General features: G+C 27.7%; 1 protein-coding gene across 1 annotated transcript in view; it reads right to left on the bottom strand.

Annotated features, from left to right (window-relative positions):
• Window positions 1-751: 751 nt before the first annotated feature.
• Window positions 752-20848, bottom strand: part of LOC111637596 (ATP-dependent 6-phosphofructokinase-like) — a gene marked incomplete at its 3' end in the record, with an annotated part of 45161 nt that continues 25064 nt past the window's right edge. Inside the window, exons 5-13 of the mRNA XM_023383118.1 lie at window positions 15288-15396; window positions 14649-14674; window positions 12004-12048; window positions 7964-8072; window positions 6258-6353; window positions 6085-6177; window positions 5885-6010; window positions 3651-3715; window positions 752-839 (exon numbers count right to left, since the gene is read on the bottom strand). Coding sequence (XP_023238886.1) covers window positions 752-839; window positions 3651-3715; window positions 5885-6010; window positions 6085-6177; window positions 6258-6353; window positions 7964-8072; window positions 12004-12048; window positions 14649-14674; window positions 15288-15396 — 757 coding nt within the window. The remainder of the gene's footprint in view (window positions 840-3650; window positions 3716-5884; window positions 6011-6084; window positions 6178-6257; window positions 6354-7963; window positions 8073-12003; window positions 12049-14648; window positions 14675-15287; window positions 15397-20848) is intronic.

Genomic DNA, 20848 nt, shown 5'->3' with positions numbered 1-20848 from the left:
AATTATCTGTGTCTACAAGGTTTATGTTTATAAACTTTTTAATAAGTGGGGATTGGTCTGTATGTAAAAGAAGTTGTCATAAACAAAAAGGAGAAAAAAGAGGAAGAAATAAAGAAAGAAAGTATCTCAGAAAGAGCAATTGTCTTTGTTGGCCACTTCCTATGGATACCCTTGAGTTGATGTCAAATATGTAAAACTGACTTATTCATTCACCGAAGTAAAAAAAAAAATCTCCTTAATAAATTTCTCAGAAAGGATAAAAGAAAAAAATTGGTTAAGAGTCTTCGGTTATCATTAAATATGTCACAAAAGATTACTAGGAAAATAGTAATCCATAAATAATTTTAAAAAAGAATTAACTTTTCTTTTTCTGAATTAAAGTTGTAAATGGCAAATTTCAAAATAATTCTTTTTGAACTTTAAATTTCAATAAATTTTCAGAAATGAGTAAAAATGTTAAATGTGTATAATAAAGTAAGAGTAATAATATAAAAATAAAATAAATTTCTATCTAAAAAATTTTTTAAAATTAACATACAGGATACTAAAATCAACATTAGAAATACTCAACCAAAATATTTTAGAATGCATTATATAATTTATAAAAAACAAAGCAGTAAATCATATGACTCTTACTTAATTATTTTAATACATTTATTCAATATAATTAATTCACTATGTAAATGCAGAAAAAGAATTATCCTAAAATCTACATTTTTTATTACAAAATTATTAATTATTAAATACTAACTATATCTTTTCCTAAACTTTCCAAAGAAGTTTTTGGAGGCTTTATTCTTGTCAGCATTCTATATGTCTCTAAATTCCGTTCAAAACTCCTATAAATAAAAAATAGTTAGTTTTTGAGTACTAAATTTAAGTTTATTTATCATACTAATACAAAAATTACTATAATTTTGTGTAATTAACTTGAGAAAGCATATAACCAATGACCACAAAAAATGCTAGAATGAAAATAAAATCTTTATCTTTGCATAATCTGCCTTACTGTATATCCCAAGCCTTTTGAATAGTTATTAAAAGCATAAACATACTAGAATGCTAATTTTTTATTTGCTATTAATATGCCTCAAAACCAAATTTATCATAATGACCACAAATAACTTTAAGATGACTGTGTCACCTTAAAGTCATTTATTAACATAGTTATTCAAACAAGAAGCAATTTATACTACATACTAGTATGCTGTTTAAAAGGTATTATAACAAACATCAAATAATATTTTTTTTATTTCACTTCAACGTAGATGTAACTATAAAATAAGTGAAATGAAAAAATGAAATACTAAGAGGAAGCCTCCTAAACTTCGTGTGTGAGAGAGATTACAATTAAATGAAAACAAAATTTTTTAGTTCTTTATTTGGTTTATTTAACAAATAATAATAAACATAATACATCAAAAGCTTTCTCACAAATACAAACTGTTACACACCCAAGAGCCATCCTACAAATACGTATCTCGGACACTCACATACATAATCCATTCCATTGTATCAGGGTTGTAAAGTGAAATCTAGACATTTCAGTTTTTCTTGAAACAACTGGAAAAAATGTTCTAAAACATTCAATGTTGGCATATAAATAGAGTATCCAAGAGATGTTTCATCATATATTTCATTGGAAATAGATGCATCAGTAATATCTGACAATATGAAACTTTCAAAAGAACACATTTGTGTGCTGTTGCTCTATCACTTCAAAATGAAGGTTTACAATCTCATCTGCAAGGTATTTGGTGAGGACACAGTCAACAGGCAGACCTGCTACAATTGATTCAAGAAATTCAAGAATGGAGATTTTTTACTTTAAGATAAACCCCAACCAAGCAGCCATTCCACCATTGATGATGTTCTCTTGCAACTGAATGATGATAATCCACAGTTGACCATCAGAGAAACAGCTTGAGTGTTCAATACACTCCAAAAATCGATAAAGTCAAATACCACCATGACAACAAGCTGGCACAAAGCAAAGATAACCTTAGAGAAGCTAGCCAGTCTGGGCTGGGAAGTTCTACCTCATCCATCTTACAGACCAGACTTGGCACCAACTGACTACAATCTATTTTGTACCCTGCAGAACCATACTGCCAATACAGTGATACCTTGTACTTCAAGTTTAATTCATTCCAGGAGCATTCAAACTCCAAATCATTTAAAGTCTAAAGCAATTTTTCCCAATAGAAATAATAGAAAGTGCATTAATCCATTCTCAGACCTTAATTAAACAATACCCATTTTGGTAAACTTAAATAAAACAGCAAACACATAATTTAAGGTAAAAATAACACAAGTAAATGCTGTAAAAATAAATTAAAATATAAAAACAATAAATAGAATATATAAATAATGTATAATAAAATGAAAATTGCATTTATTGGTCATGCATCACTGACTTCAGCATCTTAAACATGGCTGCAAGATCCACCACACATGTACCACTTTCACACTTCACAATAAGTTCTTTTTTATCTTAGCCTTTTTNGAATTGCATAAGCATTATAAATTGTAAATAATTACTTATATACTAATTTTTTCTTTTTCATTTACAAGAATTCTGTCAAATGCAGAAGGACTTCCACCACGTTGAACATGTCCAAGAACAGTGATTCTTGCATCCTGTTTTAAGTTATCTTCAATAACCTTAATAAAATAAAAAACATAAAAAGAGCTCATCAATATAAAGTAAACTACAATACACATCAAAATAAATAGTTTAATACCTTTTTTACATCTTCTGCTGTTATTGGATTTCCTTGCCTATCTATGGGAATATATAAATAATGTATAATAAAATGAAAATTGCATTTATTGGTCATGCATCACTGACTTCAGCATCTTAAACATGGCTGCAAGATCCACCACACATGTACCACTTTCACACTTCACAATAAGTTCTTTTTTATCTTAGCCTTTTTCAAGCCTTCTTTCATTAGTTATACTTCATTGCTTCCACATACTTCTTGGATGCAATGATTAATAAGTAAAGAATTGAACAGAAAGTTTTTGCATATTTTTAACAGTTGTTATTTAACATAGATGTGTGATTTAATTATAACAGTTGTGAATTTCAACATGTTATAGCTAATCTAAGATTCTTTGTTCAGAAGCTTACTTTATGCTTCAAGTGCATTTTTTGTTCAATGCTCAGTTTGAACTTTAAAGCATTGTTTGAATTCCAAAGTGGATTTTTGATGAATTAGGTGTTCAAACTCTAAAACATTTGAAGTATCAGGTACCACTGTACATGGTTCAATAACAATATCCATGTGAGATTGATACTTGAGACTTTCTTCAGAGAAAACCCCCCAGTTGTTTTATGTTAATCAAATTGAAAGTTTGCAGCAAAGGTGGAAAAATGCAATTGATATTAATGATGATTACCTATAAGATTAACTGTAATCATTGTTGAGTTAATTGTCAATAAAGTTTATAAAGTTTTTTCAAAAGTCTAAATTTCACATTTACAACAGGCACACCATTTCAAATTGCATTGTAAACATAGATAACTCACAGGTTACCATCCAAAATTATAATACTATTTATTTTATTATAAGTAGTATTAATCGTAACTAAATAATAATTGCAATAAATTATTCTAAAACAATAATAATCATAAACAAAATTACCTTCCCCGAAGTTTAACAGCATTTTGCCAATTTTTATCTTTCATACATTTTCCAACATTCTTTGTCTATAAAAATGTTTAATAAAAAATGAATTTTATTAATTATACATTTATATAATAATAATTATTTTTTCATTATTTATTAAAGAATAAGTTTTTATGGTAGTTCCAATATGGAAATTCAATATTGAGACTATCATAAAAATGTTTATTTTATGAGCTAGATCTATTTTTAAAACAAGTCAGTGAATCCATACAGTTACATCAGCTGAATGTGGTAAATGTGTTTTTTGAGTCACATCATTTAGTTTTTGGACATTTTTAATTCAATTTACTTTGTCTATTATTATCTCAAAATTAATCATCTTCCATTAATTTGTCATTTTCATGATTCCAAACAAAATTTGACTGTATTTAATGTTTTTATTTTTAAAATTTCGCTGGATGTAAAAATTTTTTCAATAAATAAAAAGACAGTCAATTCCAAAAAATTTTCTGTTAAAACTTTGGTCGATCACCTTTTATTTCCGTTAAAATTTCAGGATAAACTTCAGCGACTGGACCTTCCTTTTTAGGCTACACGGTCGCCTATAAAACAGTCCTTTAAAATACAGAAATAATCCAATTTAAGCATTAAAACTTGTAAAAAAAGTTGTAAAAAATTGGAATTGGTGATCTTTCGATGTCTTTAGGTTTTCATCCTTCTTCCATTCGGGAGTTTCGGATCCTTATATTTACTCAAGGAATGCGCTGTTAAATGTAAATTGTCCTTATTCTCCTCCTGGCGGCGAATTATTACAAAAATTTTTCTATTTTTAAAATTTCGCTGGATGTAAAATTTTCCAATAAATAAAAAGACAGTCAATTCCAAAAAATTTTTTGTTAAAACTTTGGTCGATCACCTTTTATTTCCGTTAAAATTTCAGGATAAACTTCAGCGACTGGACCTTCCTTTTTAGGCTACACGGTCGCCTATAAAACAGTCCTTTAAAATACAGAAATAATCCAATTTAAGCATTAAAACTTGTAAAAAAAGTTGTAAAAAATTGGAATTGGTGATCTTTCGACGTCTTTAGGTTTTCATCCTTCTTCCATTCGGGAGTTTCGGATCCTTATATTTACTCAAGGAATGCGCTGTTAAATGTAAATTGTCCTTATTCTCCTCCTGGCGGCGAATTATTACAAAAATTTTTCTATTTTTAAAATTTCGCTGGATGTAAAATTTTCCAATAAATAAAAAGACAGTCAATTCCAAAAAATTTTTTGTTAAAACTTTGGTCGATCACCTTTTATTTCCGTTAAAATTTCAGGATAAACTTCAGCGACCGGACCTTCCTTTTTAGGCTACACGGTCGCCTATAAAACAGTCCTTTAAAATACAGAAATAATCCAATTTAAGCATTAAAACTTGTAAAAAAAGTTGTAAAAAATTGGAATTGGTGATCTTTCGACGTCTTTAGGTTTTCATCCTTCTTCCATTCGGGAGTTTCGGATCCTTATATTTACTCAAGGAATGCGCTGTTAAATGTAAATTGTCCTTATTCTCCTCCTGGCGGCGAATTATTACAAAAAATTTTTCTATTTTTAAAATTTTATAGGCGACCGTGTAGCCTAAAAAGGAAGGTCCGGTCGCTGAAGTTTATCCTGAAATTTTAATGGAAATAAAAGGTGATTGACCAACGTTTTAACAGAAAATTTTTTGGAATTGACTGTCTTTTTATTTAAGGAAATGTATTTAATGTGTTTAAACAGAAAATATGACATGAATTATCTATTCATGGAGCAAGAATTTCCACATCAATGATGTCAGGACATTGAACTTTAAATGTGATATTGATAAAGAAGATAAATATTGACCAATTACATTATAATTAAGTATTATTTCCAGACGTAACATGAAAGCTAAATATGACATTCATCAAACTTTCATTTTGATGCAGATTTTATCATATAATATAGAATTTGCAGAATGTAATTTCTCAATCATCATCTCAAGAACTATAATAATAATAATAATATATAAATTAGAATCTATTACAATTTTAAAATCATTTATAATAGATACCTATAAATAAATATAAGACTATTCCAAATTTTTATGAATATTTTGACAATAACTTAAATTGTAAATACAACATGATAAACATTTAAATATAAAATCAGATATAATTTGAGATTATTTGCAATTTTATATTAAAAAAATGAATTTTTTTTATGTTGTTATATAATGCTTACCATTTGTACACATTTCATTAGTGGAAGACGAACAGCTTGATTTCCAGCTAGTGAAATAACACAAGCTTCTGATTCAGGAGTAGCATCAAAAAGAGCAATCACTGCTTCAGCACCCATCCTGCAACCCTAACAATTGAATTGCATAAGCATTATAAATTGTAAATAATTACTTATATACTAATTTTTTCTTTTTCATTTACAAGAATTCTGTCAAATGCAGAAGGACTTCCACCACGTTGAACATGTCCAAGAACAGTGATTCTTGCATCCTGTTTTAAGTTATCTTCAATAACCTTAATAAAATAAAAAACATAAAAAGAGCTCATCAATATAAAGTAAACTACAATACACATCAAAATAAATAGTTTAATACCTTTTTTACATCTTCTGCTGTTATTGGATTTCCTTGCCTATCTATGGCTCCCTCAGCAACAATAATAATATTCAAACGTTGTCCAATATCTCTGCCCTGTTACAATTTTATTTAATATATGTAATTTTAAAATATTTTTATTTTGTATTAAAATTCATTTGTAAACAAATCACTAATTTGTTAATTTAGATGATAATAATAATAATAATTATTATTATATCTTATATGCAAGAATGATAGATTAAAATAAGGATATTCACAGAAAAATGTATTATAATATTACAATCAAACCTCAGTACAGCAATTATTGATATAATGATAAACCCATCTATAATAATAAGAAATATAATTTCCTATGCAATTTGCATTAGTTTAATGTAAAACTTTTCCTGATTGAACAATATTCTCTACTGTGATATATCTCAGTTTAGCAATACATTTTTTACTGTAGTTGTAAAATAGACATATTTTCATTTCTCTACAATAATGATAATGCAGTAAATTAAATTTTAATTAATTTTGATAAGTGAACATCAGTACAGACAGGAGCAAAGTTGCCAGATTTAGCACGTTTTTGGTATTTTAGTGCCTAAATTAACATAATAAGTCAGAAAGAGATGTCTTAGAGTTGCAAATTACACTAATTAAAATAATTAAACAAAGCACTTTCCTTAAGAATAAGAAATTTAGACTTAGTTTAGTTTTACTTAATCCTTTTTGACTAGAATTATTAAATTTCAAAATTGAAAATCAGAAATCAACATATACTACAGAAATACAGTAATATTCAGTAAAATCACCCAAATCTTGTACTAGAGGAGACTAATAATACTACATGTTTTTCTGCTTTAACATCATTTAAAATTTTTTTAGAAATAACCCTATTTGCAGTTTAGTAATGTTAAATGACAAAGAAATGCTTTTTTTAAAACACTCATTATAATAATAAATCTCTTTATAACAATATTTTTTCTTTGTTCTGCTAAATATCATTATAAAGGAATTTGACTGTATATGAAAATATTAACTTGGTCATACTGAATTTTCCATTTTTCAAATAAAGTTACCTAAGAGTTTGATCACAAAATATAATCTACAAGTAAATTTAATACCAAAAATCAATCATATTTATTTAGAAAAAGGATAAAAAATTTAATTTATATTAAAATATTTTCCTAAAATTTGGTAATTATTTCAACATGATATAAATTAAGCAATTATTCAGGAAAATAAACAAATAGAAAATTGTTTTATTGTTACCATTGTTCAAACTTTAAAGTAGATATAAATTTCTGAAAAGAAACCATAAAACTTTCTTTCAAAGACTGTTGTTATTTGTTTTTTATAAAAAAGAACCCATAAACATATACGGGTATTGCTATCAAGCAAATACCTTAACGCACAAAAACTAATTTCATTTAACAAATAAAGGCAAACTTCATCACAAATATCTACATTAACTATATATAAACAAAAACATTAAAGCTAGTATCTGATTAGTTGAGAGCACTGCTGTATAAAAAGCTCACCTAGCAGAAATATAGCTTATACAGTTTATGAAAGATATTAAAAAAATTTATTTTAAACATTAAAAATTTAAACATCAAGGAGTTATTAAAAGTATTTCATTTTGTTATTGAGATTTTAGTATATTTTTTGACATATTTCAATATATTATTGCATTTATCAATACAAAAAAATTTTACCTGCTTCAGTTTATGGCATAATACTTCAGGCCAGTCAGATTCAGGTGGCCATTCAGGAATAAATACAAAATCTGCTTCAGAAGCCAAAGCTCCTACTAAGGCTAAATATCTGTAAAGTAGCAATTGTAATTAAAATGTTTAATTTAAACACCATTTAGTCTTTATATTACAAAAAGATTAAATTTCTGGGATTACTTTTTTTAGTATAAATCTGTTTCTTAGTACTGTATTATTTATATAGAAAATATATGTTAAAATATTAGTGTAAAATCTTGGCCCTATCAAACTCTGTACTTCCCAAAAAATGCTATTTTAATTAAACTTCAACCCTTGTCTATAAAGTTCTGAAACTGATTTAATATTTAAAGTTAAATCAATTTTGTGCAGTTCTGAATGTTACATTCAAGTACTGGATATTTTACAAGTAATCTTGTCACTTTTGTTAATTTTTCTCAACTTCTGCTAGATGGCAGGGTATGGCAAAAAAATTTTCCTGACACATCAGTGGTGCTTTTTGCCACGATAAGAATGGATATCCAAATTGAACAGTAAGGTCTGCATGAAGCTAAGCAAGACAGTCACAGAGACATTGCAGCTTCTACATGATGGTTATGGCAATGAAGCTTTATCTTGGGTGCAAATATTGAGTTGCACAAAAAATTTATGTCAGGTAGAGTGTTGGTGGCCTATCAAACACTCACATCCAGGATAAAGCTTCATAGCCATAAGTATCATGTAAAAACTTCAATGTCTCTGTGACTCTTGCCTAGCTTCAAACAGAACTTGATGTAAACTTACTGTTCAATTTAGACATCATTCTTATTACCAATGACGCAGGTGACTTGTAAAATGTCCTGTTATTTGAATGTAACATCTTGAACCACACAATATTTACCTAAATCAATATATTAAATCAGACTTGGTATTTTATAGACAAGGGTTGTAAATATTCTGATAAACAAATTTTTCAATTGCTGCATCATGCTCTTTCAAAATTTTGATGTATTCAGCTAATCATATCTTTATCTACAACAACAAATAACAGATAAGCAATTTTACAACTGGAATACAACAAGCAAATTTACAGTTAAGCAATTTAAAACTGGAATACAACAAGCAAATTTACAGTTAAAAGGTACAGTAGATCCCCCTATAACATGGTAGATACGTTCCGTGTTATATGAATTCCGTGTTGTACGAGTCACTTAAATACATAAGCCAATCACAACCCGGCACATATGCAGTTTAGGGACTATGGCTGTTTGAAAGGTTTTCTTCCATAAAATTAATCAATTCTAGATTTATTTGACTCAACATTTCCAAATCACATATAATTTTTTGGAAATAATCCATATAAACTATGCTATAAACAAAAAATTGTAGGATTACTTACCGAGTGTGCACCGTTTGAAGACGCCATTGCTTAAGCTTGTTTTCATCACAGAGCAGCTCATCGAATAGCGGGGCGTGTGTTTCTTGATAAGTTATTTTTCTGCGAAAAATTCGCTGAACTTTGGAGACATCATTAATATAAATATAATTTTTATGGCTGTTAAATAATAAACGGTTTTTAGTAGGTCTGCTGCTCGTTTAAACTCAATGGTTTGTGCAATGTCCGCTATTGGTCTAGATTCGACCAATTCTGTCATGACACGAGTCAGCGATGACATTTTACCGTGTTATACGAGTCTCCTTTAGTGTGTTATACAAACATGTTTGCAATTTTTTTGCCATGTTATATGAATCCATGTTATATGAACCCGTGTTATGGGGGTCTACTGTATTTATGCAACAAATAGATCTGAAAAGCATTCATCAAATGTCACTCCATAAATGATTATTAACCCCTCATTCATTATCAGAAAGTTTTTATATATAATTAATTCCTCATATTTCTACTAGGATAAGAAGAGTTCTCATTCAAAATGTGTGTTAAATTTTTATATTACTAAACTAAACTATCAAAATATCATTCTGCAGAATAACAAATGCATCTTCTATAAAGATGAAATTAATAATCTTATATTTCATATATTATATAAATTAATATAATTTATACAATACTTAGTTGAACTACACAAAATAAATTCCATAAACTGCTGAATTAGTTAACTGTCTTGATCAGGGCTGTGGAATCAGAGTTGGAGTTGTGGAGTTTTGGTGTTTTAGCTGAAGTCGGAGTCGTCAAAAAATCCGCCGACTCCGACTCCTTTTTACTTACCAACTTGTTATGTATATAAAACGAAAAAGTATTGGAATCGTGTCAAATTTGACACTCCAAGTTTTTTTTTCAAATCTACACATTTGGAGACCTCCCAAACCCCTCAAAAAAGTTAATAAAGGGGAAAAATTCACATGCATGTGTGTATTAACATTAAATTTGTTTAATTTCTTTATTTTCTGTTCTGAGATATTAAACAATATCTCAGAATGGGTAAACTTTAAGAAACGAAATGTGGCACTGTGGCTTGCATATAAAGAGGCATTAATACCATTAAATTTTGGTTCTTAATTAAAGGTCAACAGAGTGAAGACATAAAAGTGGTCATGTGTCATATCTCTTAATGAATATTTTACTCGTTATTAGCGTTCAAAATTTATAAATAAATAAAATAAAACTCGTCTCTACCCTCAAAGAAAGCTTTTTTGCCATTTTATAATAGTACAGTAAAACCCATTAAGATGTTTTCGCCTAAGATGTTAGAATGTATATGGGGATATGATTTAGTTCAACCACTTTGGCGCTTAATAACCTACTCCTGTGTTAAACCATCTGACTCCAATTCTGACCACTCTGACCACAGAAGTTATTAGGCTTCAAACAGGGTGAACAAAATCATGCCCCCCCACACAGTCTAACATCCACACATAGAAAAAACCTTAAATCTTTTGCATATCTCGAAATTTCAAGGTGTCCTGTGTCCAAAAATGTAAAACTTTGGGAGGGGTCATTTTTTGACCGAGCGCTACACGTTTCCTCTGTTATATATAACAGCCAGAAAAGTAAAAATTATCGAATACATATTTATATATTACTTAGAGAAGTCTTTTAGCTTTGGAATAAAAAGTTTCTATGCTCTATCTTTATTAGAACTCTATTTATTGAATCTTTTATTCTGAGGTCACGTGATGACATCAGAATTTCCGCGTCTCTTTTGGTAACAAGTCTGCCCCTGGTCGGAGTTGGAGTCGGATGGTAAGGAAAAGTTGAAGTCGGAGTCGGTAGATTTTTACGCGACTCCACAGCTCTGGTCTTGATTAAAGAAACTAGTTTGTTTTGATTTCTAAAAAACCAGCCTATTTGATCATTAACTTACTGTTAGCAATTGCTAATTACATAAAAAGTCCTTGAATGTAATGTAATCATTAGATCTAATTTTGTAAATGTATTTTTAATATTTGTATTACTACCATGTTTTATATTAAATTAATTAATTATAATAATTATCAATTGTATGAGCTGTAACTCAAAACAATAAAGTTTATTATTATTATATATCTTCTCTGTGTTGAAACTGTGCCCTTTTGCTAATATTATGTACTAATAAATATTGTTAGCCAACAGATAAGGGGCACTAGCTCAAAACGCATATTGGCATTTAGAACAATTAGTTCAAAGACTAAAGTACATTAGAAAATAAAGTGGATGTGAAAAAGTCCAATGTCAAGACTTCATGGTGTCTCAAAATATATTATTAGATATATGCATTTATGTGTATATGTAAATTATTATTATTCTGATATAAAAACTGTCCATGCTTTATCTTTATATAAACAAATTTGTAATTTTAAAATTGTCAAAAATCATGTCAATCAATATATATATGAAATGATATTTAAGTTATTGATTAAAATAATATTATAATAATAAAGATAAAATTTATTTTTAAGGAAAAACAAAAGTTTTTCCTTAAAAATGCTTATACAGTTTATAAAAGATACAAACAACTAAACTAACCATCAGATATTTTATATTATTAAGATATATATATAAAATATTTCAATACAAAATTCATAACTTTTTTAAAATACACACTCACCCACAATGTCTTCCCATTACTTCCAATATAAAAGTTCTTTGATGACTGCAATAAAATTAAACAATATTAAGTTAAATAATAAAAATAAAAATTCTTCTGAAAGCAAAACCTAAATAAAATTTATTAACCTGTGTTACATAAAATAATCCTGAAATAAAAAATTTATTTTAATTTGAATATTATATAGACAAGTTAAAATCAATTATATTAACTAGGACCCTATAGAACAGGATTTTCAAAGTTTATAGACTAAACCTGGAGTGGAACACAAAGATTCAGTGAAAAGGGTTATGAGGCAATGACAAAAATTAGTGAATGTACAGTATTTCAAAATTCTGATGAATATTCCAATTTATCTAAAAGATATTTCAGCAAAATTTTCATCATCATATTTATGTAAAACAAGTTTTTCACTTTTAGCTGTTGTGAAGATTATTGATCTTAACTGACAGCTGGAAAAAAAATCATAAATGGTAACACCATTGATGTCACATTCTGTAATAAAATGAATTAATTTGATGGATGGTTTATTATTATTTTTACATTGTTATGCATTATTTTTTGCCTATTCATATATGTTGCAAAAATTTTCTCACAAGTCCATAATGTTATCATGAAAGATTGGAAACCATTACTTTATTTATTGTAAAACAAAAACTTTTAAATCTAAAATATATATATATCTATTTAGTCCCTAATTTCGTGAAATCCTACAGAGTATATATTCTTTGTGAATGACCATTTATGTATTATAATTCTTGATAATGTGAAATATTGGTATATTATTATTATTTGTATTTTAAGATCTTCATTGACTAATTTTTTCTTTAAGAAATACATTAGCTAGGAGCAATGTTTAACACACACTGCCATTGACCTTTGATATTAAGTGTTAAAACACTGTTCTTAGTTATGATTTGAATTTGCTTACTTTGAGGATGGATATTCGAATTTCTCATATTTTAACGAAAAGTACTGTAGTATAATTAATAGTTATTATATCTTATACATTTATGCTGTTAATAATAATAAAATAATATAAATTAAAATAGTAATAATGATGCATTTTGATTCATTAATAGTTTCAAAGTATAGAATCAAACACTTCAAAATTATCAGAGATACAGATATTCCATTTCCAGAATCTTGATTATTTTTATTTATTAAAATATATGATAAGTACAACTCTCAATCTTATAAAAAATTATTAATTTGCCATTTNTAACGTTTTTTTAAAAAAAATATGTTTGGCTTTTAGTCACTAAGAGTTGAACAGATTTTCCAAAAGCACAGGCCTGTGGCAATAAGAGGGTCTTTTAAAAATATTTATCGTAATTTCGGTTGAGCTCGCAATAGTGGGAGCGGGTCGTGAGCAAAGGGTCTGACATATCCGGAATAGTCCAACTCCAAAAATTCCACGGGTTTTTCGATCACCCAGATCGATCCAGATTCCCAGAAAGATAGAGAGATATCTTAACTGCCTCGACCATCCAGATTTGATACTGTTATTATTTTACAATAATATTTACAGTTAATTAAAAATAAAATTAATTGTCAAAACCTTCAATGTTTATTGTTGATACATAGTGTATTTTAATGTACAGCGGAGTCCCGTACAACGCGGGGGATATGTTTCGCGTTATAAGAAATCGCATTATAGGAAACTTGCACTTTCAGACTGTTTTATACAGGTTTCAATTTAGACCTAGAAGTTGATGAAGAAATATACGTTTTCTTCAGGTCTAGGATGACAAACTTAGAATTTTGTATGAGTACTAGTCGCAAATTTTCGTCGCGTTATACGAATTCGCGTTATAGATTAAAATAAGGATATAAAATAACTGAAATATTATAATATTACAATCAAACCTCAGTACAGCAATTATTGATATAATGATAAACCCATCTATAATAATAAGAAATATAATTTCCTATGCAATTTGCATTAGTTTAATGTAAAACTTTTCCTGATTGAACAATATTCTCTACTGTGATATATCTCAGTTTAGCAATACATTTTTTACTGTAGTTGTAAAATAGACATATTTTCATTTCTCTACAATAATGATAATGCAGTAAATTAAATTTTAATTAATTTTGATAAGTGAACATCAGTACAGACAGGAGCAAAGTTGCCAGATTTAGCACGTTTTTGGTATTTTAGTGCCTAAATTAACATAATAAGTCAGAAAGAGATGTCTTAGAGTTGCAAATTACACTAATTAAAATAATTAAACAAAGCACTTTCCTTAAGAATAAGAAATTTAGACTTAGTTTAGTTTTACTTAATCCTTTTTGACTAGAATTATTAAATTTCAAAATTGAAAATCAGAAATCAACATATACTACAGAAATACAGTAATATTCAATAAAATCACCCAAATCTTGTACTAGAGGAGACTAATAATACTACATGTTTTTCTGCTTTAACATCATTTAAAATTTTTTTAGAAATAACCCTATTTGCAGTTTAGTAATGTTAAATGACAAAGAAATGCTTTTTTTAAAACACTCATTATAATAATAAATCTCTTTATAACAATATTTTTTCTTTGTTCTGCTAAATATCATTATAAAGGAATTTGACTGTATATGAAAATATTAACTTGGTCATACTGAATTTTCCATTTTTCAAATAAAGTTACCTAAGAGTTTGATCACAAAATATAATCTACAAGTAAATTTAATACCAAAAATCAATCATATTTATTTAGAAAAAGGATAAAAAATTTAATTTATATTAAAATATTTTCCTAAAATTTGGTAATTATTTCAACATGATATAAATTAAGCAATTATTCAGGAAAATAAACAAATAGAAAATTGTTTTATTGTTACCATTGTTCAAACTTTAAAGTAGATATAAATTTCTGAAAAGAAACCATAAAACTTTCTTTCAAAGACTGTTGTTATTTGTTTTTTATAAAAAAGAACCCATAAACATATACGGGTATTGCTATCAAGCAAATACCTTAACGCACAAAAACTAATTTCATTTAACAAATAAAGGCAAACTTCATCACAAATATCTATATTAACTATATATAAACAAAAACATTAAAGCTAGTATCTGATTAGTTGAGAGCACTGCTGTATAAAAAGCTCACCTAGCAGAAATATAGCTTATACAGTTTATGAAAGATATTAAAAAAATTTATTTTAAACATTAAAAATTTAAACATCAAGGAGTTATTAAAAGTATTTCATTTTGTTATTGAGATTTTAGTATATTTTTTGACATATTTCAATATATTATTGCATTTATCAATACAAAAAAATTTTACCTGCTTCAGTTTATGGCATAATACTTCAGGCCAGTCAGATTCAGGTGGCCATTCAGGAATAAATACAAAATCTGCTTCAGAAGCCAAAGCTCCTACTAAGGCTAAATATCTGTAAAGTAGCAATTGTAATTAAAATGTTTAATTTAAACACCATTTAGTCTTTATATTACAAAAAGATTAAATTTCTGGGATTACTTTTTTTAGTATAAATCTGTTTCTTAGTACTGTATTATTTATATAGAAAATATATGTTAAAATATTAGTGTAAAATCTTGGCCCTATCAAACTCTGTACTTGCCAAAAAATGCTATTTTAATTAAACTTCAACCCTTGTCTATAAAGTTCTGAAACTGATTTAATATTTAAAGTTAAATCAATGTTGTGCAGTTCTGAATGTTACATTCAAGTACTGGATATTTTACAAGTAATCTTGTCACTTTTGTTAATTTTTCTCAACTTCTGCTAGATGGCAGGGTATGGCAAAAAAATTTTCCTGACACATCAGTGGTGCTTTTTGCCACGATAAGAATGGATATCCAAATTGAACAGTAAGGTCTGCATGAAGCTAAGCAAGACAGTCACAGAGACATTGCAGCTTCTACATGATGGTTATGGCAATGAAGCTTTATCTTGGGTGCAAATATTGAGTTGCACAAAAAATTTATGTCAGGTAGAGTGTTGGTGGCCTATCAAACACTCACATCCAGGATAAAGCTTCATAGCCATAAGTATCATGTAAAAACTTCAATGTCTCTGTGACTCTTGCCTAGCTTCAAACAGAACTTGATGTAAACTTACTGTTCAATTTAGACATCATTCTTATTACCAATGACGCAGGTGACTTGTAAAATGTCCAGTTATTTGAATGTAACATCTTGAACCACACAATATTTACCTAAATCAATATATTAAATCAGACTTGGTATTTTATAGACAAGGGTTGTAAATATTCTGATAAACAAATTTTTCAATTGCTGCATCATGCTCTTTCAAAATTTTGATGTATTCAGCTAATCATATCTTTATCTACAACAACAAATAACAGATAACAATTTTACAACTGGAATACAACAAGCAAATTTACAGTTAAGCAATTTAAAACTGGAATACAACAAGCAAATTTACAGTTAAAAGGTACAGTAGATCCCCCTATAACATGGTAGATACGTTCCGTGTTATATGAATTCCGTGTTGTACGAGTCACTTAAATACATAAGCCAATCACAACCCGGCACATATGCAGTTTAGGGACTATGGCTGTTTGAAAGGTTTTCTTCCATAAAATTAATCAATTCTAGATTTATTTGACTCAACATTTCCAAATCACATATAATTTTTTGGAAATAATCCATATAAACTATGCTATAAACAAAAAATTGTAGGATTACTTACCGAGTGTGCACCGTTTGAAGACGCCATTGCTTAAGCTTGTTTTCATCACAGAGCAGCTCATCGAATAGCGGGGCGTGTGTTTCTTGATAAGTTATTTTTCTGCGAAAAATTCGCTGAACTTTGGAGACATCATTAATATAAATATAATTTTTATGGCTGTTAAATAATAAACGGTTTTTAGTAGGTCTGCTGCTCGTTTAAACTCAATGGTTTGTGCAATGTCCGCTATTGGTCTAGATTCGACCAATTCTGTCATGACACGAGTCAGCGATGACATTTTACCGTGTTATACGAGTCTCCTTTAGTGTGTTATACAAACATGTTTGCAATTTTTTTGCCATGTTATATGAATCCATGTTATATGAACCCGTGTTATGGGGGTCTACTGTATTTATGCAACAAATAGATCTGAAAAGCATTCATCAAATGTCACTCCATAAATGATTATTAACCCCTCATTCATTATCAGAAAGTTTTTATATATAATTAATTCCTCATATTTCTACTAGGATAAGAAGAGTTCTCATTCAAAATGTGTGTTAAATTTTTATATTACTAAACTAAACTATCAAAATATCATTCTGCAGAATAACAAATGCATCTTCTATAAAGATGAAATTAATAATCTTATATTTCATATATTATATAAATTAATATAATTTATACAATACTTAGTTGAACTACACAAAATAAATTCCATAAACTGCTGAATTAGTTAACTGTCTTGATCAGGGCTGTGGAATCAGAGTTGGAGTTGTGGAGTTTTGGTGTTTTAGCTGAAGTCGGAGTCGTCAAAAAATCCGCCGACTCCGACTCCTTTTTACTTACCAACTTGTTATGTATATAAAACGAAAAAGTATTGGAATCGTGTCAAATTTGACACTCCAAGTTTTTTTTTCAAATCTACACATTTGGAGACCTCCCAAACCCCTCAAAAAAGTTAATAAAGGGGAAAAATTCACATGCATGTGTGTATTAACATTAAATTTGTTTAATTTCTTTATTTTCTGTTCTGAGATATTAAACAATATCTCAGAATGGGTAAACTTTAAGAAACGAAATGTGGCACTGTGGCTTGCATATAAAGAGGCATTAATACCATTAAATTTTGGTTCTTAATTAAAGGTCAACAGAGTGAAGACATAAAAGTGGTCATGTGTCATATCTCTTAATGAATATTTTACTCGTTATTAGCGTTCAAAATTTATAAATAAATAAAATAAAACTCGTCTCTACCCTCAAAGAAAGCTTTTTTGCCATTTTATAATAGTACAGTAAAACCCATTAAGATGTTTTCGCCTAAGATGTTAGAATGTATATGGGGATATGATTTAGTTCAACCACTTTGGCGCTTAATAACCTACTCCTGTGTTAAACCATCTGACTCCAATTCTGACCACTCTGACCACAGAAGTTATTAGGCTTCAAACAGGGTGAACAAAATCATGCCCCCCCACACAGTCTAACATCCACACATAGAAAAAACCTTAAATCTTTTGCATATCTCGAAATTTCAAGGTGTCCTGTGTCCAAAAATGTAAAACTTTGGGAGGGGTCATTTTTTGACCGAGCGCTACACGTTTCCTCTGTTATATATAACAGCCAGAAAAGTAAAAATTATCGAATACATATTTATATATTACTTAGAGAAGTCTTTTAGCTTTGGAATAAAAAGTTTCTATGCTCTATCTTTATTAGAACTCTATTTATTGAATCTTTTATTCTGAGGTCACGTGATGACATCAGAATTTCCGCGTCTCTTTTGGTAACAAGTCTGCCCCTGGTCGGAGTTGGAGTCGGATGGTAAGGAAAAGTTGAAGTCGGAGTCGGTAGATTTTTACGCGACTCCACAGCTCTGGTCTTGATTAAAGAAACTAGTTTGTTTTGATTTCTAAAAAACCAGCCTATTTGATCATTAACTTACTGTTAGCAATTGCTAATTACATAAAAAGTCCTTGAATGTAATGTAATCATTAGATCTAATTTTGTAAATGTATTTTTAATATTTGTATTACTACCATGTTTTATATTAAATTAATTAATTATAATAATTATCAATTGTATGAGCTGTAACTCAAAACAATAAAGTTTATTATTATTATATATCTTCTCTGTGTTGAAACTGTGCCCTTTTGCTAATATTATGTACTAATAAATATTGTTAGCCAACAGATAAGGGGCACTAGCTCAAAACGCATATTGGCATTTAGAACAATTAGTTCAAAGACTAAAGTACATTAGAAAATAAAGTGGATGTGAAAAAGTCCAATGTCAAGACTTCATGGTGTCTCAAAATATATTATTAGATATATGCATTTATGTGTATATGTAAATTATTATTATTCTGATATAAAAACTGTCCATGCTTTATCTTTATATAAACAAATTTGTAATTTTAAAATTGTCAAAAATCATGTCAATCAATATATATATGAAATGATATTTAAGTTATTGATTAAAATAATATTATAATAATAAAGATAAAATTTATTTTTAAGGAAAAACAAAAGTTTTTCCTTAAAAATGCTTATACAGTTTATAAAAGATACAAACAACTAAACTAACCATCAGATATTTTATATTATTAAGATATATATATAAAATATTTCAATACAAAATTCATAACTTTTTTAAAATACACACTCACCCACAATGTCTTCCCATTACTTCCAATATAAAAGTTCTTTGATGACTGCAATAAAATTAAACAATATTAAGTTAAATAATAAAAATAAAAATTCTTCTGAAAGCAAAACCTAAATAAAATTTATTAAACTGTGTTACATAAAATAATCCTGAAATAAAAAATTTATTTTAATTTGAATATTATATAGACAAGTTAAAATCAATTATATTAACTAGGACCCTATAGAACAGGATTTTCAAAGTTTATAGACTAAACCTGGAGTGGAACACAAAGATTCAGTGAAAAGGGTTATGAGGCAATGACAAAAATTAGTGAATGTACAGTATTTCAAAATTCTGATGAATATTCCAATTTATCTAAAAGATATTTCAGCAAAATTTTCATCATCATATTTATGTAAAACAAGTTTTTCACTTTTAGCTGTTGTGAAGATTATTGATCTTAACTGACAGCTGGAAAAAAAATCATAAATGGTAACACCATTGATGTCACATTCTGTAATAAAATGAATTAATTTGATGGATGGTTTATTATTATTTTTACATTGTTATGCATTATTTTTTGCCTATTCATATATGTTGCAAAAATTTTCTCACAAGTCCATAATGTTATCATGAAAGATTGGAAACCATTACTTTATTTATTGTAAAACAAAAACTTTTAAATCTAAAATATATATATATCTATTTAGTCCCTAATTTCGTGAAATCCTACAGAGTATATATTCTTTGTGAATGACCATTTATGTATTATAATTCTTGATAATGTGAAATATTGGTATATTATTATTATTTGTATTTTAAGATCTTCATTGACTAATTTTTTCTTTAAGAAATACATTAGCTAGGAGCAATGTTTAACACACACTGCCATTGACCTTTGATATTAAGTGTTAAAACACTGTTCTTAGTTATGATTTGAATTTGCTTACTTTGAGGATGGATATTCGAATTTCTCATATTTTAACGAAAAGTACTGTAGTATAATTAATAGTTATTATATCTTATACATTTATGCTGTTAATAATAATAAAATAATATAAATTAAAATAGTAATAATGATGCATTTTGATTCATTAATAGTTTCAAAGTATAGAATCAAACACTTCAAAATTATCAGAGATACAGATATTCCATTTCCAGAATCTTGATTATTTTTATTTATTAAAATATATGATAAGTACAACTCTCAATCTTATAAAAAATTATTAATTTGCCATTTATTAATATAAAACAGAAAAAAAAATTGACTTCATTGTAAGAATTGTTATTTCCTGCTGGTGTATAAAGGGATAGAAAGAAATAAAAACACTTTTAGAGTTCGTTCATAGGAAATTTTGTAATTTTTCCAAATTTATATAGTTTTGTTCAAGATATTGCTTATTTTAAAATTTTTATAAGTTTAATAATCATTTTTCATAAAGTGGAGTTTACAAGATGATTAATATTTAATATGACTTCATTTATATGATTGCATTATTTTTATTTATTTAGCAGACTTTCTCTCTCTCTCTCTCTCTCTC

The sequence above is a fragment of the Centruroides sculpturatus genome, unplaced genomic scaffold (assembly GCF_000671375.1).
Source record: "Centruroides sculpturatus isolate CEXI.00-Female unplaced genomic scaffold, Cexi_2.0 scaffold979, whole genome shotgun sequence".
Classification (NCBI taxonomy): domain Eukaryota; kingdom Metazoa; phylum Arthropoda; class Arachnida; order Scorpiones; family Buthidae; genus Centruroides; species Centruroides sculpturatus.
Note: the sequence above shows the minus strand (reverse complement) of the source record. Positions and strands in the feature narration are given on the sequence as shown.